The sequence below is a fragment of the Electrophorus electricus genome, chromosome 18, assembly GCF_041902795.1.
Source record: "Electrophorus electricus isolate QZ-2024a chromosome 18, ASM4190279v1, whole genome shotgun sequence".
In the NCBI taxonomy this organism is placed as follows: domain Eukaryota; kingdom Metazoa; phylum Chordata; class Actinopteri; order Gymnotiformes; family Gymnotidae; genus Electrophorus; species Electrophorus electricus.
Genome location: NC_137514.1, coordinates 5,420,001 through 5,445,000, shown reverse-complemented (window position 1 = coordinate 5,445,000; position 25,000 = coordinate 5,420,001). Strand labels below are relative to the sequence as shown.

The 25,000-nt window shown below is 47.4% G+C and overlaps 1 protein-coding gene across 3 annotated transcripts in view; it reads right to left on the bottom strand.

Annotated features, from left to right (window-relative positions):
- pkd1a (polycystic kidney disease 1a) overlaps positions 1-25,000 on the bottom strand; it is a 99,897-nt gene that overhangs the window by 28,630 nt on the left and 46,267 nt on the right. For all 3 annotated transcript variants that reach the window (XM_035534595.2, XM_081701165.1, XM_081701166.1), the window contains 11 exons: positions 24,831-24,952; positions 24,269-24,419; positions 21,190-21,476; positions 18,556-19,320; positions 17,115-17,246; positions 16,598-16,770; positions 12,555-12,682; positions 8,786-12,432; positions 6,496-6,648; positions 2,197-2,337; positions 88-376 (listed from right to left, as the gene is read on the bottom strand). In XM_035534595.2, the coding sequence (XP_035390488.1) occupies positions 88-376; positions 2,197-2,337; positions 6,496-6,648; positions 8,786-12,432; positions 12,555-12,682; positions 16,598-16,770; positions 17,115-17,246; positions 18,556-19,320; positions 21,190-21,476; positions 24,269-24,419; positions 24,831-24,952 (5,988 nt within the window). The remainder of the gene's footprint in view (positions 1-87; positions 377-2,196; positions 2,338-6,495; positions 6,649-8,785; positions 12,433-12,554; positions 12,683-16,597; positions 16,771-17,114; positions 17,247-18,555; positions 19,321-21,189; positions 21,477-24,268; positions 24,420-24,830; positions 24,953-25,000) is intronic.

Sequence of the window (25,000 nt, the reverse complement as noted above, 5' to 3'; positions counted from 1 at the left end):
CATCCTATGCTATTCCAGCAAGCTCATTCCCTCACATCACCAGTCAAGCCCCGCCCCTTGGCCCCGCCCTGGCCCCGCCTCTCTTACCTGTACAATTGAAGTGAACCCTCTCCAGCAGGGTACGCACCACTGGCCCCTCCCTGTCTGCACGCAGCGAGCAAGCCCCGCCCGCCGGCGGCAGGTTGGGCCGCAGCTCGATGTAGGCCACGCCCTCCGCCTCCATGCTGTCATCGGTGACGTGCAGGCTGAAGACGTAGGAGTCGCCGTCGCGTAGCGCCCCCCTGCGCAGCACCAGGTGCATGCTGTCCTGCCCTGTGGTTGTGGTGTTCAGGTCCAGCACCAGCGGCTCGGCCCGAAGGTTCACCGCCGTCCAGCGCTGGGGGAAGAACACGGCACCCGCACACATCGTCATCGTCGTCATCGTCACCATCAGCGCGTGACGGAGAATTACAGACATCCACTGTGCGTAAAGTGTTTCTCTTTTAGTCTTTAAGACGTTTCTTTATACTCCTGAATGATATTACGGTGTTCGCTTCTGAAGCTTTGAGGGTTCGCGCTCCCAGAGCAGATCAGGAAATATTCTTTATAAAGAATAACTCTGCAGGTCCAGGACCAGTTTGTGGTGTTAAATGTTCTAAAAACTACTAAAGACAAGGAAATGTAAACAGCTCAACTGCTTGCGTGCGTGCATGTGTGTGTGTGTGTAAGCGTGCATGCGTGCGTGCGTGTATGCGTGCGTGTGTGTTCATGCGTGCATGCGTGCGTGCGCGTGTGTGTATGCGTGCATGCATGTGTGTGCGTGTGTGTATGCGTGCGTGCATGTGTGTGCGTGTATGCGTGCGTGTGTGTGCATGTGTGCGTGCATGCGTGCGTGCATGCGTGTATGCATGCGTGCGTGCGTGTATGCATGCGTGCGTGCATGTGTGTGCATGTGTGTATGCATGCGTGGGTGTATGCGTGCGTGTGTGTGTGCGTGCATGTGTGCGTGCGTGCATGCGTGCGTGTGTGCGTGCATGTATGCCTGCGTGTGTGTATGCGTGCGTGTGTGCGTACTATCCCCGAGTAGACAGCTAACCAGAGAGGTGATGACATCATTCCTTCCTTACGCCCTCTCAGGCTTTCGTGTCTCTTTATATTTTGGGGTCGTGACATCATTCAACTAAACATTTACACACAGTGGAAAAGAGCAGAGATCAGGGCAGAGTGAAAGAGTCTGAGAGATGATGTATGTGTGTGTCTGTCATCGCCTCATCAAATGTTGCTGACCCTCCTCATCATTTTGAGGTGGAACGGTGACCCATTTTGAGAGCTTCTCCACTTCCCCCGAGACTAATAAGGTCATAGTGCCATTACTAACTTTCCTATGGAAGACATGATATCAGTACAGTCCAATACACCATCCAGGATTCCATGAGGCTTACACTTTATATGAACTGTAACCCAAATTGCTTGGGTAGAATGTCCCACAAAGTTCTGTGAGGGATGCTTTTTAAACACAACAGGGACAGATAGACATGACAAAGTTTTTCAGTTATTGCCCTGTGTGGTAAAATTCTCTACAGCTTAGACTGCCATCATATGAATTTCATTATTTTGAGTAATCACAAACATATTCTCACAGCTGTTATGGCACAATGTGCGTGTCGGGGTACGCTCCCCTTCGCACTTATCACGTGGTACGGCCCACCAAGTGCACGTGGTGTTGTCTGTGTTGACCCGTTTCACAGTGACGGTCACTTTGTCTACCACACCCCTTTATTATCTCAAATCCGATAAATGCCGACAGCCTTGTGGTTCAACAAAGCTATGTACGTCAACAAAGTTGTTAACGTCAGCGTTCGTGTTTGGGTTTTGCTTTCGTGTTTATGTATCGTTTATAGCCCGCTGCACTGTTGGTTTTACGTGAGTGCCATAAATCGTAGTGATTCGCTGTGCTTGAATAAATGTCTGTCTTCACTGAGAGAGAGGTCTGCATCTCGTGAGTCTGTTGGTGGAATTATGGTTTGATAATGGGAAGGCAAATCATGCATTGATAAAATATTCTGCATCTCTAATATACATGTAGATATATTTTTTAGAACCTGGTCTCTAGCACACGGTGATACCATAACCTCCAATTACGAAATCCTTTCGTGGTGCGTGGCAGATGGTTGGACCAATCAGTGTTTGTGTTTGCGTTACCGGGAAGCTCCTTACCCCTCTGTAGGAACCTTGGCAGTTGCTGCAGGTGCCAGTAAGGTAGACATAGGAGTTCTGGCTGATCTCATAACGGGACTGAGCCTTACAAGACACACACTCCAGAGAGACTATAGGAATACGGCCACTCTTAACCAGCACCTGGCCGTGAGAGAGGGAGAGAGATTTATGGTGATAACAACAATCAGTTACAGTCATATAGCACCTGTCACAAGAAGGGAACAAAGCCGTGAAGAAGACGTAGAAATGGAGGAGTGAAAAAGCGTTCTGAGGAAAGATAAGAGAGCGTTACGCCTGACCGGTGGGTGCGGAGTGCAGGGGCGAGTGCCCCCCCGAGCGTAGGGGCAGGAACGCTAACAGACCTGCCATGCGCAGACGAGAGCCTGAACCTGGGAACAGCCGGCACGCCAGAGTCGCCGGAGCTTAGTTCTGAGATGGGACGCGTGGGAAGGGTAGCAGGGGAAGATGGGCCAGAGGAAGGCGACGCAGCAGCATTTTACAGTGCACATGCTCTGCAACCAGTGTAGCTGCTACAGGGTTCATGGGGGAAGGGTGTTGGTGCTCCAGCTGCAGAGTCTTCAGTGTACTGAAGGAAGTGGAGAGCTGTAGATGGTAAACCGTAGAACAGAGAGTTGCAGTAGTCTAACCGAGATGGGATGCGCCACGATGTCTGCGTTTTGACAGAAAAGCAGAGACAAGCAATATTGCAAAGATGGAAAAATGCCGTCTTACACCCTGCCCGGACGGAATTGGTTTTACATGGGGAGGTGGAGTAATATAATTTTACTACAGGATGTCTGTAACATTTGAGAGGTTCACACGGGATGAGAAATAACAGCGTAAATGACAGATGGGAGTGGCTACTCGATTTGCACACCCCCGTTATCTCCTGAAAAAGCAGAGGATGATAACTGATGGTATAAACGACTTACGGTAATAATGAAATTTTAGTTTGAAAATTAGCAGACTATATGTTCAGATCAGACTACATGTTCTGTAAGCTCAGGTTGCTCACTTGGTAACGGTGATAATAAATTTTCTTGGCATTTAGTATTAGAATGTTAGTGCTTAACCAATAGTTTAAACTCCCAAATCCAGGAAACCAGTGTGGGAGGTGGAAATGATTTGGAAATCATTAGCAAAGCAGTGAAAATTTGAAACTCTCATAACAGATAATCTTTCCAAGGGCAGGATGTAAATTATAAACAATAAAGGGCCAAGAACAGAGCCTTGGGGAACACCCTGAGGAACAGGATCTGTGTTAGATATGTGACTCCCAGTAGATACAAATTGACACCTATCTGGTAAATATGATCTAAACCAGGATAGCACAGTTTCAGTAAGGCTAATAGTGGAAAGTTGAGAAAGGAGAACATTACGACTAGCTTGTGTTGAAGGCTGTGGTAAGGTAAAGAAGGAGAAGACCAGATGCTGAACGAGAATCAGAAGATAGCAAATGGTCATTTAAAACATAGACCGGAGCCGTCTCAGTGATGTGGTGGCAGCCAAACCCAACTGAAAATGTTCCAAAAGTTTATTGGAGTTCAGAAAGGCATGCAGCTAGGTGGCAACAACCATCTCAAGAACTTTAGAGACAGGAGACTGAAACTGGCGTAAAATATCCCATAACTGAATTGTTAAAGCCCGGTTTGTTACAATAGGGCTCACAGCATTATATTTGCCTCCTTCTTAAACACCGACATGCCAAAGGTCATGGGACAGCAGTATGTAAACTGATTATGAAGTGGCGTTACTTCAGGGGACGGCTTGAGAACACACGCACCGGTGTAAGTTGGGAGGTGTTATCTTGTGAGTGAGGTTGAACACTGGCCAGTGTGCTCAGGGCAAGACGATGTACTAGAGTTCAAATGAAGCAGGATAGTGGGTGCAGTACGGATGGGGCATTCCATTTCTGAAGTTGTGCGGGCATGTGACACTCCTGGCTAGCACTGTCCATATGAACAAAGAAATCACTTCCACACTCAGTGCAGGAGACCCACACTCATCTCCCACAGGTCGGTGCAGCGTTCTTTAGCTTCTATGACATATGGGTGCAGAAGACCCACCAGAGTAGCCCTGTTTACGCCACGACACTGGACACAGCGCCTCATCGGGGCTTGTGAGGTGGACCCTGGATGTGAAGATGGATCGAGCATTTATGGATGAGGAGGAGAGGCCCATTTGCACCTGAGATCCTGCACCCACAAATACCACAGAGCTGTGGGTGTCTATCCAGACAGCATGACTCATCCCTCCAGACGGCTTCCTTCCACTTAAGGAATCCATGCCACATCCAGTTGCTGCGCTTTGCAGAGCTACAGGGGATCCTACATGACATTAGTCCCTGTCCCATGACTTTTGGCACAGCAGTGTAGTTGCTTAGATAATATTATAAGAACCTCGTTCGAGGCGATAAAGCAGATTCTGGACAGAACTGAATTAAATCAGAGAGTTCAGACATGTAAATGTCAGGGAACATTACTGTTAGAGACAGAGAGTGGAAATAAGGAGTCCATCACTACTGTCACTACCACACTACCCTGGTGACTGGGAGCCAAAGATTAGGATGCAAAAATAACCCACTGAGAATATTACATCAGATGAGCCTCTCTGTCCCTGATAGGACAGCATAATTAGAGAGGTAAGAATGGGAGCAGTTTCTTTCCAACTTTCCTTTGGTCTACAAAGAAAAAAACAAATTCAGAATGTGTGTGCAGCGGGGAGGGGGCAGAAAAGCACAGATCGAGAGCAAAGAGAGGCACGAGGAAGACGGTGGATCAGGTCAGATTGAAAATTCGCTCTGTTGCCTGACACAACTCCTCCCTGGTCTGTCTGAGTCAGAAAACGTGGCATAAGGGCGATGACGAGGCAGGAGAGAGGGAGATGATGATGAAGAGGAGAACAGATGAGCGGACATCAAGAGGACAGTGACACATCTGGTGAGGCATGGCGCACCTTCACTGCTATGTCTTCCTGCATCACTACCGACAAACGACGCTCTTTTTTTAAAGCTCCGCTGTGTGGCACCTGTCCATTGTGCTGACTTCGATTCATGGTGCATTAGCAACCCTGTCATATTCGTTATGCAAACACCTACTTTAGGTGGGATGGAGAAGCTTCATGAATGACTAACGAGAATGCGAATCAGTTTTTTAGTTGCCACTGGACCCGAGCTGCACAGATTTCTTTGATGAAATTTCATCTTTCTTTTGGACAGCTTATTAAACCCACGCAGTCCCCCGTGGTCCCCTGGTGGTGCCCGGGGCACCTGGGAAAGGTTTGCTCCATTAGAACACTCTGGAGACAGGGCAGAACAAAGCCATAAAAGGGGTAAACAACAACTGAGGGCCTGCAGGGGGTGGAAGAGGAGGATCCAAGACCTGCACCCACCTCCACCCACCTGCACCTCCACCCACCAATTACCACTTGTCCATCCCTCCATTTTATACTAAATGAGATTATCGCACAAACTTGCTCACAGGCCTGAGCTTTGATATTTGACTTCCAAAAGGTCAGAGGAGAAAAGCCATTTTCCCTCCATGTTCGATTTCGCTTAAACTTGCATTCGTAATCTAAAAGACGAGGGCAGTCAAGCGTCTTTATTATTAAGTTTTAATTTCATTTTTGTCAGTGAATGTGATGGTAGGTAAATGCCGAAGGGGTGACGTGTAGTTGGAATGTGCTGGGGGATTTGAGAAAGGAAAAGATTACGCTGGAGTGTGTGTTGGTTGTTCGTCTCAGAATAAGAGCAAAGAATGTTGAGAGGAAAAAAAACAACTGAAGGGAAAAATTGGGAGAGCATTCAGACATTCAGTTTGGAGAGTTGGCAGTGTGTTCATTTTGGCATTCGAGTGCCATTCGTAAGCACTCAAATGGCATTCATGACCATTCAAATGCCTTTTATGAGCCTGGCATTCAAACTGCCTGTCAGACTAGCATTTCTGTTCCCTCTCTCTGAAAGGAAAATAATAAAATGACAGATTAAGGGCGGCGTGAGTGAGAAATATCAAACACGTAAATTAAAGAGATTTAGCGAGCTGGCCTTCGCTCTCCCAGTAGCACAGAGCGATGGGTAGAAGAGGAGAGATCTGATAGAAAAGACACGCTCCTCATCGGGTGTAGTCTCAGCATACATCACCTGCTAAAGGCCCGACACTATGGTTCATTTTGTGTGTGTGTGTAAGGACACTACCTTAGACCAGCTTCTTTAGTACCCAGCAGGACATTTTTCACCATTAAATCAACCAATCAGAGTCGATCTCTTTCCAACAGTGATACTAGTAACCAATCAGAACTCACCTTCTGCAGGGTGGATTCAGGGGGCATGCGCTCTTTGCTGACGGTCAAACGGAAGGTGTACTCAACATCCACCTCCAGCTCTGATCCAGAGATACCGAGCACAGGCCCCCACGGGCCCAGGCCGAAGTTCAGAGTAGAGCAGTGAGAGACTCCCTTAAAAGAGAGAGAGAGAGAGAACAAAGAAATTAAATGTCTTTAATTAAATATTGGAAGTGATATGATGTTCAAACAACACTACTGCAATTACAATAGCACAATAGCAGGTGTCCCCAGGTGATCGCAGGTTGACAAAAAAATTGTAGTGCAACCACTAGGGGCACTACAGTACCTTTATTACTGAGAACACTGGTGTGTGGGACTAAACCTGAATTTTCCTTGTACCTGTTTACATTTTCATTTACATTTTTGGCATTTGGTAGATGCGCTTATCCAGAGCGACTTACAAAAGTGCGTTGTCAGTTCATTATTACCCGCACACGAGCTCTTTTTGTTTTTCATTACTTTCTATCTGTACATCATGCCTTTTCTTAGAATTTAGCATGTTTACATTTTAAAACTTTTGATTCTTTTAATTATCCTACTAAGTCATTTTTACATAATCATTACATAATGATCAAGCCTTTCACGAACGGATTCGGTTGTGTTTTAGCCGGGAAATCAGCAAAATATTTAGACAATCTGCGACCCGTGACCCCAGATAGAAGGCCGCCGCAGACACCCAGACCCGCCCTCTCTTCCGAGCTCTGGCCTTCCAGGTCAGGACAGATCCCAGTTCAGACCTCCATCACTCAAACTGTGCGCCACACCAAGGGAAATCTTTCCTCTCCCTTCTGGGAGCTGTATCCTAAACGTTCTCGGCCCACCCTTGATGGATCAGCCATTTCCTGTTTTCTCTAGGTTCCCACCCATGCTGGAGCTCGACAGGCACCCGCCTGCTGGCTCCAGGAATTCCATCTCCTTTATCCATCTGAGTAGAGAAGTCACAGAACGCTCCAAGTGCCTGGGATCGTCGAAAACGAGGCATTTCCCCTCGTTATTCAACTTTCCTGTCATCTTCATCTTATTTTCCTTTATCCATTTTATCACATCTCCATTTTAGACAACCCTCCTGCCCTTTGTGTGTGTGTGTGTGTGTGTGTGTGTGTGTGTGTGTGTGTGTGTGTGTATGTGTGCTTTTTTTTATTTAACCCTTCTGGATTTGGAGCTCAGGAGCCATCCTTCCTGGCCACCATCTCCATCAACTCCACCATCTCCAACATCTCCATCATCTCCACCATCTCCATCAACCCACCAACTCCACCATCTCAACTATCTCACAATCTATGGCCCTGAAATGCAGTACAAGCTGACAGAATGGCCACACCATGAGAGATCACACTTTGTTCTTCATACTGATATCTGAATTGCTTTGGTGTCACACACACACACACACACACACACACACAACTTTACTGGCACACAGTAATCCATCAGTCTTAATCAAACAATCCCTCAAACTTTCCCAATGGTACAACACTGTACAACACTGTCCAATGGCATGCCAATCACTGGAACTCATTTAACAAATTACCTGAAGAGCCCATTTCTATTTGGGGGTGTTTTGGGATGTTTGTACTGATCCACACAAAGAAACAGGCTCTCTCTCGTTTCACACTCCCACACTGTTTAGCCTTCACAGCAATACATCCGACACACGCTAAAACCCACTGCCTGGGCGGCTGTTGGAGATGGAACGCACACGCTCAGCAATCTTGTTACTTAAGAAGGGAAAACAAAACAAAAAACAAAAAAAAGCGAGCGGACGAGCCGAGCAGCAGCGTGAGAGCTCTCGCTGAGCACAGGGGAGAAAGGAGAGAGAAAACAGTTGGGCTTTAACGACCACAGAGGACGAGCCTGCAGGATTACAGCTCAGAGGAACATTTGACATGTTATGGCTCATTTGAATCACTGACAGTTCGCATAAGATTAGGCAATGTAAAGGGTGATATTCACCAGACTACAATGAATTCCTGTACATCCCACAACAACTTCACAGTCAGATTGGCACAGGCTCTTATTCCACAGTGGAAAAGGTTCTTGGTATATTCAGCAAAAATTACTAATGTGAATTTCATCCCGAGAGTCCAGTTAGGTTCAATCCAAAATTCAGTTTTATAATTCAAGACAAGTAAAAATTTGATTCCAACAATCTAATTCAAAATTCAGTTTTGAACAAATTTCAAACATTTTCACTAACTTCATCTCACTCATATCAGCAAAATGCAGAGCTGTGGGTTCTGACAATTCTCACCTTTGAGGTGTTCACGCATTCCCAGTGGTAGTTGAGTAGGGTCTGACTCTCTGGGTCAAGGTTGGGGTCGTAGGACTGCTCCGCACTCAGCTGCAGGTCTTGGGTTTTCGACCAGACACGGTAAGTGCCACCCTCAATGATTGGCACCAACTTGGCAGACATCACCGACAGATGAAGACAGGCTGCTTTCCTTAGAGGCACTCCCTTGTAGGACAGGGAGAAGATTAAGGTGTAGTTTTTGGCCAGGAGTGACATCTTGGGAAGTGACAGCTGGAGCCTTCGGACATCGACTTCGATGGGAAGCCGGACTTTTGGGGGTGGAGGCGAACCATTTTCAACATCCTGGCAGTGAGGTGTAGAAAAGATTTCCCAGAGATATTCTGCGCCATAGCGAGCACAGCCTTTCAAATTCACTCTTGCTTCCACCAGCGCTGCTTTAGAACGCCAGATGGCCATCCTTGGAGCTTGGACCACCTGAACGTCTGGCTCATCACACTCTAGTACACGTATGTTTACTTTAAACTGTGCCATAACCCAGCTAACCCGGTTACTGATGTTCACCTGGGCTACATATTGGCCAGGCAGAGAATAGACATGAGTTGCAGGTGGAGTGCTGTTGCTAGAGGTTCCATCCCCAAAGTTCCAGTTGTAATTGAGAGAGCTGCAGTGTGGAGAAACTCCTGCATGGAAGGTGACGGTCTTGTTTATGAAAGTGTCCTGAGGTTGCACCTCTAGTGTGGCAGATCGTAAAATATTCTGAACGAGAACAACCTTGGTCTCATTTTGAACGCTCAGGCCATTAAAAGCACTCACGATGATGGTCAGGGAACCAGGTTCCTCAGGTATGTAGGTCACTCTCACATCAAGCTTAGTTGTCTTGACTCCGCGATGCAGGTCGAAGGTCCATAGGTATGCCACAGGGTTGCCTGTCTCTATGTGAGCCTCAAATGTCCTGGGAACACCCACAGGTATGGCGTCTTCGCAGCAGTGCAAGATGGTTAGCTTTGAAATACGCTCCTGCACATTGATGTGGAGGTTCCTCCGTTCCACACTTATCTGGTTGCAGGCAGTGAGATTGACGTAATAGCTGTCCACTCTGTTAAACTGGTGCACATATGTCATGTTGGGGTTCAGTGTTACATCACCACTGATGCTCAGGATGTAAGTGACAGATGTACCAGAGGACACAGAAATGGTGAATTCCACATTCTCACCAACTGCCGCGCTCTTCGTGCTGGCCTTAAACTCCAGGCCCTGAATTCGGTCTTGCACAGTAAATTCCCGTGACAGCACTTCACTACTGATGTCATTGGATGCATTCAACGTGATTGCGAAGGTTCCGGGCAATGGGAATATATAGGATGTATACTGCTGGCTTGAGATTGCTCCACTTGGTAAAAGCCAAATCCATGAGACATTAGATCCCATTTGCACATTACCATGTAAAGATACATTGACCCCACTGGCGACAAAGTTCTGCTCTGTTACATTGGTTGTGGTGAATGTTACACCTAATACTGGCTCCTGCACACTGACTGATACTGACGCGGTCTCTGTGTTAACTCTGTTGGAGACCTCAATAACTACCTGCTTCAGCCCCGAGCTGTCAAAAACATGCGAGATAGAAGGGGTGCTAAATGGCAAAAGATCACCATTGGCCCGCCATCTATATTGCAGATCGCTGCCAATAGTTGCGAACACTGTCATGTTTATGGAGCTGTTGACAGGGGTGGGGTTGGGGACAGCCTTAAGGACCAGCTTTCCGACAGCTTCCAGAAAATCAATTGTGCGGTTAACGGTTAATTGGCCAAGCAAGTTGGTGGCCTTCAGGATGACCTCGCAGGGACCAGGAGTAGAATAATTGAGGTCTATGGTTTTGCCTGTGAGATTAAGAGTAGCAGTGTTCTCATGTTCCCTCAAAAGGTTCCAGCTAAAAGACATGTTAGTGCCCTCTTTTACTGAAGCTTGCAGGTGAAGAACGTGGCTGGTTGCAAAACAGCACCCTTCCCCAAGCTCATCGGACACAATCTGCAAGCCCTCCAGCTCCCGCTGGACGAATATAAAGATACTAGCCTGAGCAACGCTGATGTGATTTTCGGCAGTCACAATCACATTAAATGTCCCAACTGAGCGGAAAGTGTAAAACATTGTTTTTGATCCTGGAATGGAGGTACAGCGGTCACACAGGATCCATGAATATAGCACCTTATCTCCTTGGTCAAGGTGGGCCAAGAAGTGGACTGAGTCGTTCAAGTGGACATTGACATGGCTGGCATTGACCGACAGTCCCTGAATTGGCGCTAGAACAGTTACGGTGATTTCGCTTTTATTTTCGCTTACTTCATTCTTACCCCTCAGGCGGATGTTAAAGGTCCCTGAGGTATTGTAGCCGTGTGTCACGTTCTGTCCTGGGAGGACAGAGCCATCTCCAAAGTCCCAAATGTAGACAACGTTAGCTGAGTCTGAAGATGACAGGAAGCTGTAGTTCTGCTTCACGGCCAGGTTGTTGCCTCGGGTTCCATTGTGCTGTATCAGCAGACAGCCCACGGGTTGGTGCACCTCGACCTGGACTGTGCTGTTGCTGTAGGAAATGTTATTAAGGACTGTTACAGTTACCAGATACAGTCCTGGGCTCTTGTATGTGAAAACTATTGTGTCACTGCCTTGAATGGGATAACCAGAGTCACTGGTCCCAAAGTCCCATAGGTAGGTGTAGTCAAACATTGGAAGGGCAGTTACAGTAAAACTGTTTTCCTCTCCGAGTCTGATGTGTCCGTTTGAGGACACTAGAGTCACGTTGGTGATGACAGGTTGAACGCAGATCCAGTTGAAGAAATTAGCCTTGTTTGCACTGCTGGACATGAGCAGGGAAAGATGGTATTTTCCACTGCTATAATAAGAGTGAGTAATGCTAGCGGTTCCGTAGTGAGTTTCATTGGTAGTTCCGTCCCCAAAACTCCACACGTATTGGTGAGAGGAGGCATTTCCTGAGACGTGAGCATGGAAGCTGATGTCAGTTTTTTCCTGAACGCATCCCACAGGCTCCAACCACAACACCTGCAGCACAAACACTTGAACGTGTATTGTCACCCATCTTGAGCTGATGGCATTAGCTGCAGTTATGTTGACCGTGTAGTTTCCATCTTTTACATACACATGCTCCACCCTTGGTTCCACGCCCGTGAGCACAGTCCCGTCACCCATATCAAACCTCCAGCTGACATTGTTTCCTGTTTCCAAAGTAGCCATGACAACTGTAGGGGTGTTGAGCTCTGTGGGGGCACTCGATGGCACGTCCAAACCTTCAATATCCTCATATACCATCAGGTCTTTGCAACTGCTCAAGCTGCTGACGGTGTTGTTCACATTCACACAGACTGTATGGGGACCGCGGCGTGCGTATGCGTGTTGGACTCTGCCCTTGTGGCCTTGCTGCAGGCTGGAGTTGTCCCCAAAGTCCCATGTGTAGATGATTCCGTAAGGGGACGGAAGAGGATGGGCCTCAAACGCAGCCGCCTTTCCGACCTGCAGAAGCTCGGGATCAGTCTGGATCTCTACTAGCGTTAAAATGCTGAAGACGTACACGTCAACTTTGTGGCTTCTGTTTTCATAGTGGTTGGAGACATTGACCTCGAGAGTATATTTTCCTGCAAAAACAGAAGAGGAGATCAAATACACCACATGACTAATATCTGTAAAAGAACTGGGGGAGTTGAAGTCTGGACTGGCCCAGTCTGTTCCATATCATTGATGTCAGTGGGCCCTTTACCTGGCTGGCTGTAGATGTATTTGACATCATGCTGCAGAATTAAATGCTTCTTAAAGGGCTCAGAACTCTGGTCCTCGTAGCGTGGCTTAAAGTGGTGCATCTCCTCACCTCCATCTCCAAATGACCAGCTAAAAAAAAAAACAACCCATAATTGAGAGGGATTAAAAAGAATGACCGTGCACACACACACACACACGCGCGCACACACACACACGCGCGCACACACACATGCGCGCGCACACACACATGTGCATGCAAACACAAAGCTCAAACTTACACTATTGCCAGCTGACATTGCAGACAAATATAACATGCTTAATTCTTCCAGTTTCCAATTTTCAACTTGATTCAGTTTACAAAAGAATAAAAAATAAGTATAATGACATCAAATCGTAGGAGCAGAGAAACAAACGAGAGAAAGAAGTGTCTTGTTGGACACAGAAATAGGGAGGGAACAGAAGAGAGAAGACCCAAAGGAGTGTGAGACACGATTCCAACTGTCTAGATATGACCCCATATGTCATCTCTCTCAGACGCTCGCTATCGCTGAGACTGGCAGCTGCGTAGCCTCCGATTGGAGGATAAAGAGTCGTCTGGGCTACAGGACTTATGAGAAGTTGAAAGTGTTCAAATAAAAGTAGCAGCAGAGATTTTTGGAAGCAGTCAGAAGAAAAGAGAGAGGGTGTGACAGAGAAAGAGAGAGAGAGAGAGGCACAGAGAGTGAGAGAGAGAGTGAGTGAGAGAGAGAGAGAGGGACAGAGAGTGAGAGAGAGAGAGAGAGAGAGAGAGGGACAGAGAGTAAGAGAGAGAGAGAGAGAGAGAGAGGGACAGAGAGTGAGAGAGAGAGAGAGGGACAGAGAGTAAGAGAGAGAGAGAGAGAGAGAGAGAGAGAGACAGAGAGTGAGAGAGAGAGAGTGAGAGAGAGAGAGGGACAGAGAGTGAGAGAGAGAGAGTGAGTGCGAGGGACAGAGAGAGAGAGAGAGAGAGACAGAGAGTAAGAGAGAGAGAGTGCCACAGAGAGAGTAAGAGAGAGAGAGAGAGAGAGAGAGAGAGAGAGAGAGAGAGACAGAGAGTGAGAGAGAGAGAGTGAGAGAGAGAGAGGGACAGAGTGAGAGAGAGAGTGAGTGCGAGGGACAGAGAGAGAGAGAGAGAGACAGAGAGTAAGAGAGAGAGAGTGCCACAGAGAGAGTAAGAGAGAGAGAGAGAGAGAGAGAGAGAGTAAGAGAGAGAGTGAGTGAGTGAGTGAGAGAGAGAGAGAGAGAGAGAGAACAGGCGGACAAGATGGAACATTTGGAAGCCGTGCTTGGTGACAGTATGGGGAAACCTCTGGTCAGCAGTCCTCAGTAAGCACAGGCTGTAAAGGCAGAGCAGTGGTGCACAGTGCTACCTGCAGAGGCTGAGGGTCAGTGTACATTATGTGGGAGGTCAAAGACAGAGAAACCAAAGTTGTCTGTTTGTCAGAGTAAGAATGTGCTTCTTGGGTTTTTCTACAACATATAAGTGTAAGCAACACATTCTTACAATCAACTGTGCTGGAAAGTCCTGCCTGACACTCTATGATAATAATACATCTAATAATTATCATACATAAATCAGATATCACAGCTACAGTCTACTCCATGATCTTATATGTATAAAATATTCAAATACATTCTTTTGTTTGACTCATATATACACAGGCTTGTGGGTAATATGTGGAACGAAGGCTTTAGCTCGAAGATAACTTCCCACAAAACAGCATTTGATCTTCTTTTGAAGATTTTCTCTACTATGAGGAAATCTCAAACCACATGTTGAAGACAGACTAGTCTCATATTAAGCAGAAAAGCTAAATGTAAACTGTCAGTTCTCAAATAACTTTTGCAAAAGACAGCACTGTATTCCTGATATGACATCTCAGTTCGTGGGCTCAGATTTCAAAGCAACATCTAAAGTCATTTTGATGTCAAACAAAAGCTCTACAATATATGGCCAAAAATATGTGGACAACTGACCACCATATACCATCATATAGCCTTGTTGGACATATTTCAAAATCATGTACATAAATAATATCCCCCTGGACATGGTGTGTGGATCCGGTTTGTGGACTTCAGCTTGACGTGCAACACCATCATCCCATCGTTCCATCATTCCAGAAGCCCTCTCCTGGAAACTCTCCCAGCTCCCTGTATTCCCTGCCATCTGTCTGTGGATCACCAGCAGGTGAGGCTGGGGACAGACACTCCACACCCTTGGACACGACCTCGCTCGGCTCATTCCCTCCGGAGGGCGCTAGAGAACCACGTATGCTAAAACATCTAGACACGGAAGCAGTTTCTTCCCTGGTGTCATCAACCTCATAAACAGATGACTGGTTCCATCTGCCATGTCGCAGTTTCTCTTTCCTCTGATAGCCATAACACGCTGCCTCACACCTACAATAGTGCACAACCTCACTAAAATGCATACTGATGTATACTTTATGTATATCGCATATTGTTGTCAATTACATCGTCTGTATATTGTGTTTTGTATGTATATTGCCTGTATTGAGAGTTATCGTCAGCCGGATCCAAATTTCTGGTGTGTCCTGATTCTGATTCTGACCCTTCTGGGGAGGCTTCACACAAGATTTTAGTGTGTAACTGTGGGGATTTGTGTCCATTCAGTCAAACGAGCATGTGTGAGGTGAGGCGCGGATGTTGGATGAGGAGGCCTAGTTCACAAAAGATGTTCCAATTCGTCCCAAAGGTCGCTGCAGCCCTCTGGAGTTCCTCCACATACCTCCATGTCAAAGCACAAGGGCACAGCCCTGAAGCGACCCCAGACCACCCCCATCATCATCCCTCCTTCACCAGTCCTCTCTGGTGCCACTGTGCATTCCAGTTCTGCGGGCATCTGCCAAAACCGCATTCTTCCATCTGTCGTGAAACGCAGTTCATTATCCAAAGTGACCATTTCCACGGCTCCGGGATCCGGTGGCGGCACATTGCACGCCCCTCCAGCCGTCGTTTGCTATTGCGCACTGTGCAAAGCTTGCGTGTAGCTGCTCAGCCATGGAAACCCATCTGGTGAAGCTCCCAACACACATTTCAGCGCTCACTGGCCCTGCTCTGTGAGTTTGCCTGACCTACCCTTCCCCTGCTCAGGGTTGGTCCCTCCTGGACACTTCCAGTTGACCAGGGCAGATCAAGCAGGGCAGAAACGTCCTGCCTGATTGGTGGCAACAGTGGCATCCAATGAGAGTGGAGCTCTTCAGTACGACACATTCTACTGCACACCTTTGTCTATGTAGATGGTATGGATTTGTGCTTGACTTTACACACCTGTTAGTAGTACGTTTGGCCATGTATGGTATGAGGAACACACTGGTGGTTAAAGATTGATCTGCATTGTTTTAACTACAATTGGTGTTTGTTATTTAATGTAAATTCCATAATCCTTTAGGAGTAATTATCTGGAATGTCACAGATTTGCCAGCTACTCAGAGCATGCACACTCAAAGTGTAACGGTGAGCGGGAAGGAGGCGGACGCACGTGCGGAGAAGAGCGAGGACAAACGGGAAAAGACAGGCTAACAAAAATAAAGGCTTTGGAGCGGAGTTTCAAGAAACAACCACAATGAAACACATTCAATGAACAGCCAACCACTGGGATCCAGAAAGGGTTTAAATACATAAACTTAATACTAGAAACGAGGGACAGGTGTGGAAAATCAAAGGAGGGGCAGAGAAAACGAAACTATGGCATGGAACTAAAAAACACAAGACAACAGGGAACACGGAACCCGGGAGGGACTGATCATGACACAAAGAAATATTTGAGCACACACACTCAAAGAAATATTTGTTACAAGGTCTGTTTGCAAACTGCAACTTACTGTAATGTCGGTACTTTAAAGGTCAATACTGCAGTAGCAATTATAGAACAATGTATTGTGCAGTGTCTGTAGGGTGTTGCTAGTGGCAAAAAGAATGGAAAAATTCAAAAGCACACAGTGACAGTCCCTAAGATCTAACAATCTGCCTTTTGAAAAGGGGTCTCGGGGTCACTGAACCCACCGGAACGTGGCGTCCACTGAGGGGTCCACCTCCAGGGAGGCGGACAGGGTCTGGGCAAGCCCCTGCGTTACGATCTCTGGAGACCTCACTGTGATCTCACCCATGGGGTTCATTCTGTCCACGGTCACGTTGAAATCCTCTTTAAGGCTGCTCACATGGTTTTTGGCTGTTACCTAGGAAACCAGACACAGGTCATGAGATCCATTGACAGTGCTGACACTTTCTTTCTACTTTAGATGAACTTGCAGACACAAAGTCAGCTTCTAAACGTTTTTGGGCTTTTTTCAAAAACAGCATTGAAAACTTCATGATGAGCAACAGTTAGAACAGTCATGATGAGCAACAGTTTTTAATAGCTCAAAAACTTTAAAAAACCCAACATTTAAAGCAAAGACGTTCTATTCTTGAACCTTTCACAATTGCTCAGTGACATTAATGCTTTGGATTCCACCTCACTGCCCTCATTTTAAACTGACAGTTTGTCAGCGAGACGGTAGCAGAAGAAGCCCAGTCTCACTGTGAGTTTGTAGACAGCCGCGTTCTGGTAGATGATGTTGAGCACAGTGTTGTAGTAGGTGAAGTACGGCTTATCGTCCACCGTCCACTGGAAAGTGGGCTCGGTTCCTCCCTCGACAAATGCAGTGTAGCTCTGAGAGGGAGAGACAGCATGAGAGAGCGATAGATCCAGTGCTTCACATAATTAGCTGACTGAATGGGAACAGATTCCCAGTTACACTCATGAAGCAGCCATGAACCTGCACTGCAGTAATGAGGAACAGGGAGATGAGGCGCGTCACCAACCAAAGAAGAACCCAATCAGCCGATCAATCAACACGAGCAGCAGGGCCAAAGAACCCAATCAGCCGATCAATCAACACGAGCAGCAGGGCCAAAGAACCCAATCAGCCGATCAATCAACACGAGCAGCAGGGCCAAAGAACCCAATCAGCCGATCAATCAACACGAGCAGCAGGGCCAAAGAACCCAATCAGCCGATCAATCAACATGAGCAGCAGGGCCAAAGAACCCAATCAACCTATCAATCAACATGAGCAGCAGGGCCAAAGAACCCAATCAGCCGATCAATCAACACGAGCAGCAGGGCCAAAGAACCCAATCAGCCGATCAATCAACATGAGCAGCAAGGCCAAAGAACCCAATCAGCTGATCAATCAACATGAGCAGCAAGGCCAAAGAACCCAATTAGCCAATCAATCAACACGAGCAGCAGGGCCAAAGAACCCAATCAGCTGACAGCACTGCCTTTACACACCTCCATAAATGAGCAGAAACTTTATGGAGTAGCTGACCCTACGTAGATCACCACACACACCACACTTCTAGACAATACAGAACATACAGTATAATTACATGCCAACCACACTACAAACTCCTTCAACCACATTACAAACTACTCCAACCACATTACAAACTCCTCCAACAACAATACAAATTACTCCAATAACACTACAAACTACTCTAACCACATTACAAACTCCTCCAACAACAATACAAATTACTCCAATAACACTACAAACTAGTCCAACCACATTACAATCTACTCCAACCACACTACAAACTACTCCAACCACACTACAGAATCTACTCCAACCACACTAAAAACTACTCCAACCACAATACAATCTACTCCAACCACACTACAAACTACTCCATCCACACTATAGAATCTACTCCAACCACACTAAAAACTACTCCAACCACAATACAATCTACTCCAACCACACTACAAACTACTCCAACCACACTAAAAACTACTCCAACCACAATACAATCTACTCCAACCACACTACAAACTACTCCATCCACACTACAGAATCTACTCCAACCACACTAAAAACTACTTCAACCACAATACAAACTATTCCAACCACACTACAAATGACTCCAAACTACTATATCTGCTCCACCATTGGAGGTAGCGCGGAAGTATTTCTTACCACTACGGACGCCATCAGCACTCTGTGTCCAGGATGAGGGTTGACCTGTAGCCCTCGCAGTGGCTCCTCCACCCTGGCCTGGATCTCCAGCTCCGCCTCAGCCACTTCACTTCGGACGTGCAGCACCATGCTGGTCGGACCAGGCATGGAGCCCGGCTGAAGGTCCAGCCAGGCAAAGAGGACGTCATTGTTTGGGTCAGCCATTCTGCAGTCAGCAACTGTAGGCACCAGTGTCTGTGGACAGGAATGCTGGAAGGGGACGGTTACATTGCTACCCTGCCAGCCAACCACAGCATTGTTTTCAGAGCAAACTTTGACCAGGACCGAAGTCTGATTGGGTAAGAAATAAACTGTCCCGTTCTGAATGGTCGGATAGACGACAGCGAGGCCCAGTGGTGGGATGACATGTATTGGACAGGAAGCAATAACTGGAAAGTCGGGATCGTCCAACGTCACTTCCAGACTGTAGTTGCCTGGGTGGGGCAGCCCAGCTTTGAGAAACGGCCCCCGCAGTTTGGTTTGGTTCTGTCCGACGTACAGAACCCTGATCTGACATGCCGACTCTTTTATCCAATCGCCGGCTTTGCTCCCCTCTAGAGTCTGGTTAGGGTCCAGCCAATTGGAGCGATTCTGGAGCAGGAAGCTCTGTTTCCATGGTGATGAAGGGTCAGGCGAGCAGCTGAGTAGGCCTGAGGGCCCGGCGTCATGTTGGAGGGCGATGAAGTCCCCGGGGGCAACGAGCAGGTCTTCCAACTCCTCCTGGACCTAAGTGAAAACCACGGAAGAAACGTTTAACAAGAGCAGGGTGTGAACCGCAGTTAACAAAAGCAACAGGGAGTCGGTTTTATTGGACTCTATTCTAAAAGGAGTCCACCACCACCTACTCTCATATACCGCCTACACCTAACTGTCATAAATGCAGTATTCTCCACCATCACATACGTAAATCTTAGATAAGATTTACAATTTGATAGGTTTTCGTGATTTTTGGGGTATTAAACTTTTAATGCAGTGTGGTTTGATTTCACTTCTTGATCTTTATAAATTATCTTAAAACACTCAGTGGTGCTTACTGTCTGCTACACTTGCAGTTCCTCAGAAGCTTACTTGCATGCCAAACTGAGCCTAGACCTGTGACCATGCATGTCAAACTGAACTCAGACCTGTGACCATGCTTTTCAAACTGAACCCAGACCTGTGACCACGCATGTCAAACTTGACTCAGACCTGTGACCATCCATGTCAAACTGAACTCAGACCTGTGACCATGCTTTTCAAACTGAACCCAGACCTGTGACCACGCATGTCAAACTTGGCTCAGACCTGTGACCATGCATGTCAAACTGAACCCAGACCTGTGGCCATGTCCTTCTTTAATCTTGTGTGGAACTAAAAACCTTTATAACAAAATATAGTCACTATAATTAATTACATTTATCTCCACATGGGAATCTTATGGAACATTTACAGCAAAAACACACATGCAAGCACACAAGCACTCCCACACACCCACCCACACACACATACACACACACACACACACACACACACACACACACACACACACACATACACACCCCCCCCACACACACAAACCCACACACACATACACACACACACACACACACACACACACACACACACACGCACGCACGTACACACAAACACACGCACATACACACACACCCACACACCCACACACACACACACACACACACTCACTCCCACACACGCAAACACACACACACACACACGCACGCATGCACGTACACACAAACACACACACGCGCACACACACACACCCACACACAAACACACACACACACACACTCACTCCCACACACACAAACACACATACACACACGCACGCACGCACGCATGTACACACAAACATACCCACACGCACACACACACGCACACACACACTCCCACACACCCACACCCACCCACACATACACACACTCACTCCCACACACACAAACACACACACACGCATGCACGCACGCACGCACACCCACCCACCCACACACACACACACACACACTCACTCCCACACACACAAACACACACACACACACACCAGAGCAGAGCCACACCCAGGCACAATTTATTTCATTAGTATCAATTTGACCTCGGGCAAAAAAAAACAAAAAACAACAACTACTACAAAAACTCGCATCGTTCCATCTGCAGAGAGGACCGCACTGCCGTATTCTGAAGTTTTCTAATTCACATCTCCCCACTAATGGCTTCCTTTCCCCCTGCGAGCAGCGCAGTTCTGTTTGGCTATCATCGGCCTCAAATGAGTTTTTTTTAATGTGGATGGTGGCGTGAACACGGGGAGGGCTGTCTGCAGTCATTAGCACCCGGCTGGAAATGAAAGGCCACTAGACAGAGGAGCACTTAGCAGTCTGCCCTGACTGCTCTGTCTCATGCTCCATTTTGGCATCTACAGAGACAGGACCAAATCTTTCACAGTTACCCAGGACTTCTAGGATTTTCCTAAGTGCTTTGTAATAAACAACTTCTTCAGTTTCTCCTCCAGTTGTCTACTGAGTGGCGGGACTCTGACGTCTTACCCCTCACCGGTCTGAACCAAATCTGAACCAAGTTCAGGCAGAAAGGTCGGCTCACCAGCACGTGCGAGGAGGCTCCGGGTACCATGGTGAACACGGCCTCCCCTACCAGGCTGTAGTGAGGCAGCAGAGTGCCCGGGAGCAGAGCCTCCACCCCTGAGCAGTTGGGGCAAGAGCCAGACTGGCAGGGGTGGGTCAGGGGCAGGCAGGAGTGGGTGAAGGGGCACCACTGGTGAAGTATGGGGCAGGATGGGCCCCAGGGGGAGGAGCTGGGTGTGGAGGTGTCATTGGGTCGCAGTCCAAGGGGCAGGCACACAGCTATCGGGGTGCAGAGGTCACCGCAGCCTAGGAGGGAGGTCAGAGGTGAAATTTGTCAGTATTTTATTCTTTCATCGTCAGTTATCCATATTATCTATCACACCTTTTATTCATCTATCCAGCCTGCATGCACACACACACACACACACACACACACGCGTTTGGGTGATGGTGTTCTCGACAGAGCCGTGGCTTGGTAGTGGGTGTGGAGTGGATCAGGCACACCAAGGACCTGCTTGGCAGAGAGTGACATCCCACAACACTAGTAAGAGTTCAGCTTACAAAGACCCGAAAACCCAATAGGAAAATGGATTTTAAAAAAGCAGAAGATGAATGGAATGTTTCCAAGTGTGTCACAGAAAGGACACAGTGCACATATGGCATGATCATGTGACCTGCCAGGACGTGCCACAGCTGAAGACACCAACAGTAACTTCAGCTGGTTTGCAATAAACCAGCAGTAAGTTCAGAACACAGCCAGAGGAAAGCTACCTCTGGTTGCACATGAAGGTTACGCGAGCTGTACCGCGGAACAAAAACCAGCGAGTGCAATTTCAAGGCTCCCTGAATCCGGCTGGACCTGGCACGGACGTCCGCAGCACGGTCTGCACTGTGCTCCGGCTTAATTATGCTGATTTGCTGACTGTGCCACGTATGTAAATACGAAGCGCAGGGCAGTCTGCAGCCTGCTATCACACCCCAACAAATAAGGCTGTCGGTCGCTGGCGGGGCGACACGGGTTCTGTGGAAGTGAGAAGGAGAGGAGGAGAGAGGGAGGGAGAGAACGAGAGCAAGATGACCAGGGAGGCAGGAGAAGCATTTGATGACTAAGGTGGATTCTGGACTTCTCCAAGCCTTTGATTGTGAAATTAACGATCCCGATGTTCAAAGCTGGTCAGCACCCACAGAGGAACACACAGTACAACGAAGCCCAAATGAGCTCAGAGTTACCCACCCACACACACATACACACACACACACACACACACACACTCACTCACACACTCACACACACACACACACACAAATACACACATACACACACTCACACTCACACACACACATACACACACTCACACGCACACACACTCACACACACACACACTCACACACACACACACACACACACACACACACACACACACTCACTCACACACTCACACGCACACACACACACACAAATACACACATACACACACTCACACTCACACACACACATACACACACTCACACACACTCACACACACATACACACACACATACACACACACACACACACACACACACACTCACCCACACACACACACACACACACAGTCACACACACACACACACACACACGCTCCTTTTCTGTCTCCGCCTCTGTCACCAACCTGCTGCGTTTTATTTACTGTTCTCCTTCCTCTTGTTTTCTGCTTATTGTTTCTTGTTTATTTCTACATTTCATAGCCCTTGTTTAGATGTTTTAAATCAAATCACATTTCTCTTTGCCGTCTGGCATTCTCCCTGAAAAATGAAGACACCTGTTGCCCTGTTCTTTTCTCTTTCACTCTCGGCTCATCTAGTAAACATGTATGAGGTACAAAGGCCTCTGGGTAAAGGATAGGTGGAGACAGGAAGCCAGGCATGTTCTAAAGGGAAGTGTCTTAATTTCTCTCTCTCTCTCTCTCTCTCTCTCTCTCCTCTCTCTCTCTCTCTCTGTCTCTCTCTCTCTCTCTCTCTCTCTCTCTGTCTCTCTCTCTCTCTCTCTCTCTCTCTCTCTCTCTCTCTCTCTCTCTCTCTCTCTCTCTCTCTCTCTCTCTCTCTCTCTCTCTCCTCTCTCTCTCTCTCTCTGTCTCTCTCTCTCTCAGTTTGGCTGGGTTTTATGCTCGTGTACTGACCACGGAAGAGGTTTATGATTTGATTTCAGAGTGACCGCTTCTGTGTGAGTCTGACCACGCGTCTGTATAAATCCTTCCTCTGAACAACAAGTGTTTTACAAAAGTCTGTGTTGGTTTGTGTGTACGTTTTATCTACTTATTGGTTACCATGTTTGCATAGTTTTGAGAAAAAAACACAAATGTCATAAAATTAAATAAATGTAAAATAAATAAATGGAAACAATGTTTCAATTAGCAATAAGATTTAATTTAATTTTAATTTTTTTTTGCATCACAACAGGCAAAACAACCAGTGATACGCCCAGTGATACACCCAGTGATACACCCAGTGATACACCCAGTGATACACCCAGTGATAATCCCAGTGATAATCCCAGTGATACACCCAGTGATACACCCAGTGATACGCCCAGTGATATGCCCAGTGATACGCCCAGTGATAAAGCCAGTGATACGCCCAGTGATACGCCCAGTGATAATCCCAGTGATACGTCCAGTGATACGCCCAGTGATACGCCCAGTGATAATCCCAGTGATACGTCCAGTGATACGCCCAGTGATATGCCCAGTGATAATCCCAGTGATACGCTCAGTGATACGCCCAGTGATAATCCCAGTGATACGCCCAGTGATACATCCAGTGATACGCCCAGTGATACACCCAGTGATACGACCAGTGATAATCCCAGTGATACGCCCAGTGATAATCCCAGTGATACGCCCAGTGATAATCCCAGTGATAATCCCAGTGATACACCCAAATGCTTTTTGTTGTCCATTTTTACTGTCTCTGTGTGGATCTCTGTGTCTATCTGTCAGTCTCTGTGTGGATCTCTGTGTCTGTCTGTCACTCTCTGTGTGGATCTCTGTGTCTGTCTGTCACTCTCTGTGTCTGACTGTGTGTCTGTAAGGGGTGTGAGGTGTGTGTGTGTGTGTTACCTGGCAGAAGCAGGTGGAGTCCGGGCTGCTGGCAGTGTGGGCGATACAGCTGGAAGCGCACCTGTGTGTGTGAACTCAGGGTGTGTGTGATCAGCTCCAGAGATGAGAGACGTCCGCCAGTCGAGAAACTCAACGTGGGGAAGAGAAACATCTGTAGCGCCCACACACACACGCACACACGCACACACACACGCACACACACACACGCACACACACACGCGCACACACACATGCGCGCACACACACGCACACGCACACACACACACACACGCGCACACACACATGCGCACACACACACACACACACACACACACACACACACACACACACAGCAGTGAGTACATTGCTGATATGAATGCCTCAGACCCATTTTACACACCTCAGTGTCAGTGCTGGCTTGGCTGCATTAATGAATCTGTGTTGAAGTACCAAATCAGGCATGGAAACAGACAATGTGTAGTAACAGTGTGTGTGTGTGTGTGTGTGGAGTTGGTGTTTTTGCACATGTGTGTATGTTTGTGCAAATGTGTGTGTATGTGGATTTAAGTGTGTGTGTGTTTACCTCCACTGTGTTGGCTGGTGTGTGAGCAGTCGCATTGGGTGACACTTCTGGAATACTAAGATTTCTCCGAGTGTTAAACACAGCCGTCCCCACCCTGTACACCCCTGCATCCGACACACGCACTGCAGACAGAGAGAGAGAGAGAGATGTTGTACACAACTGGACTTGTA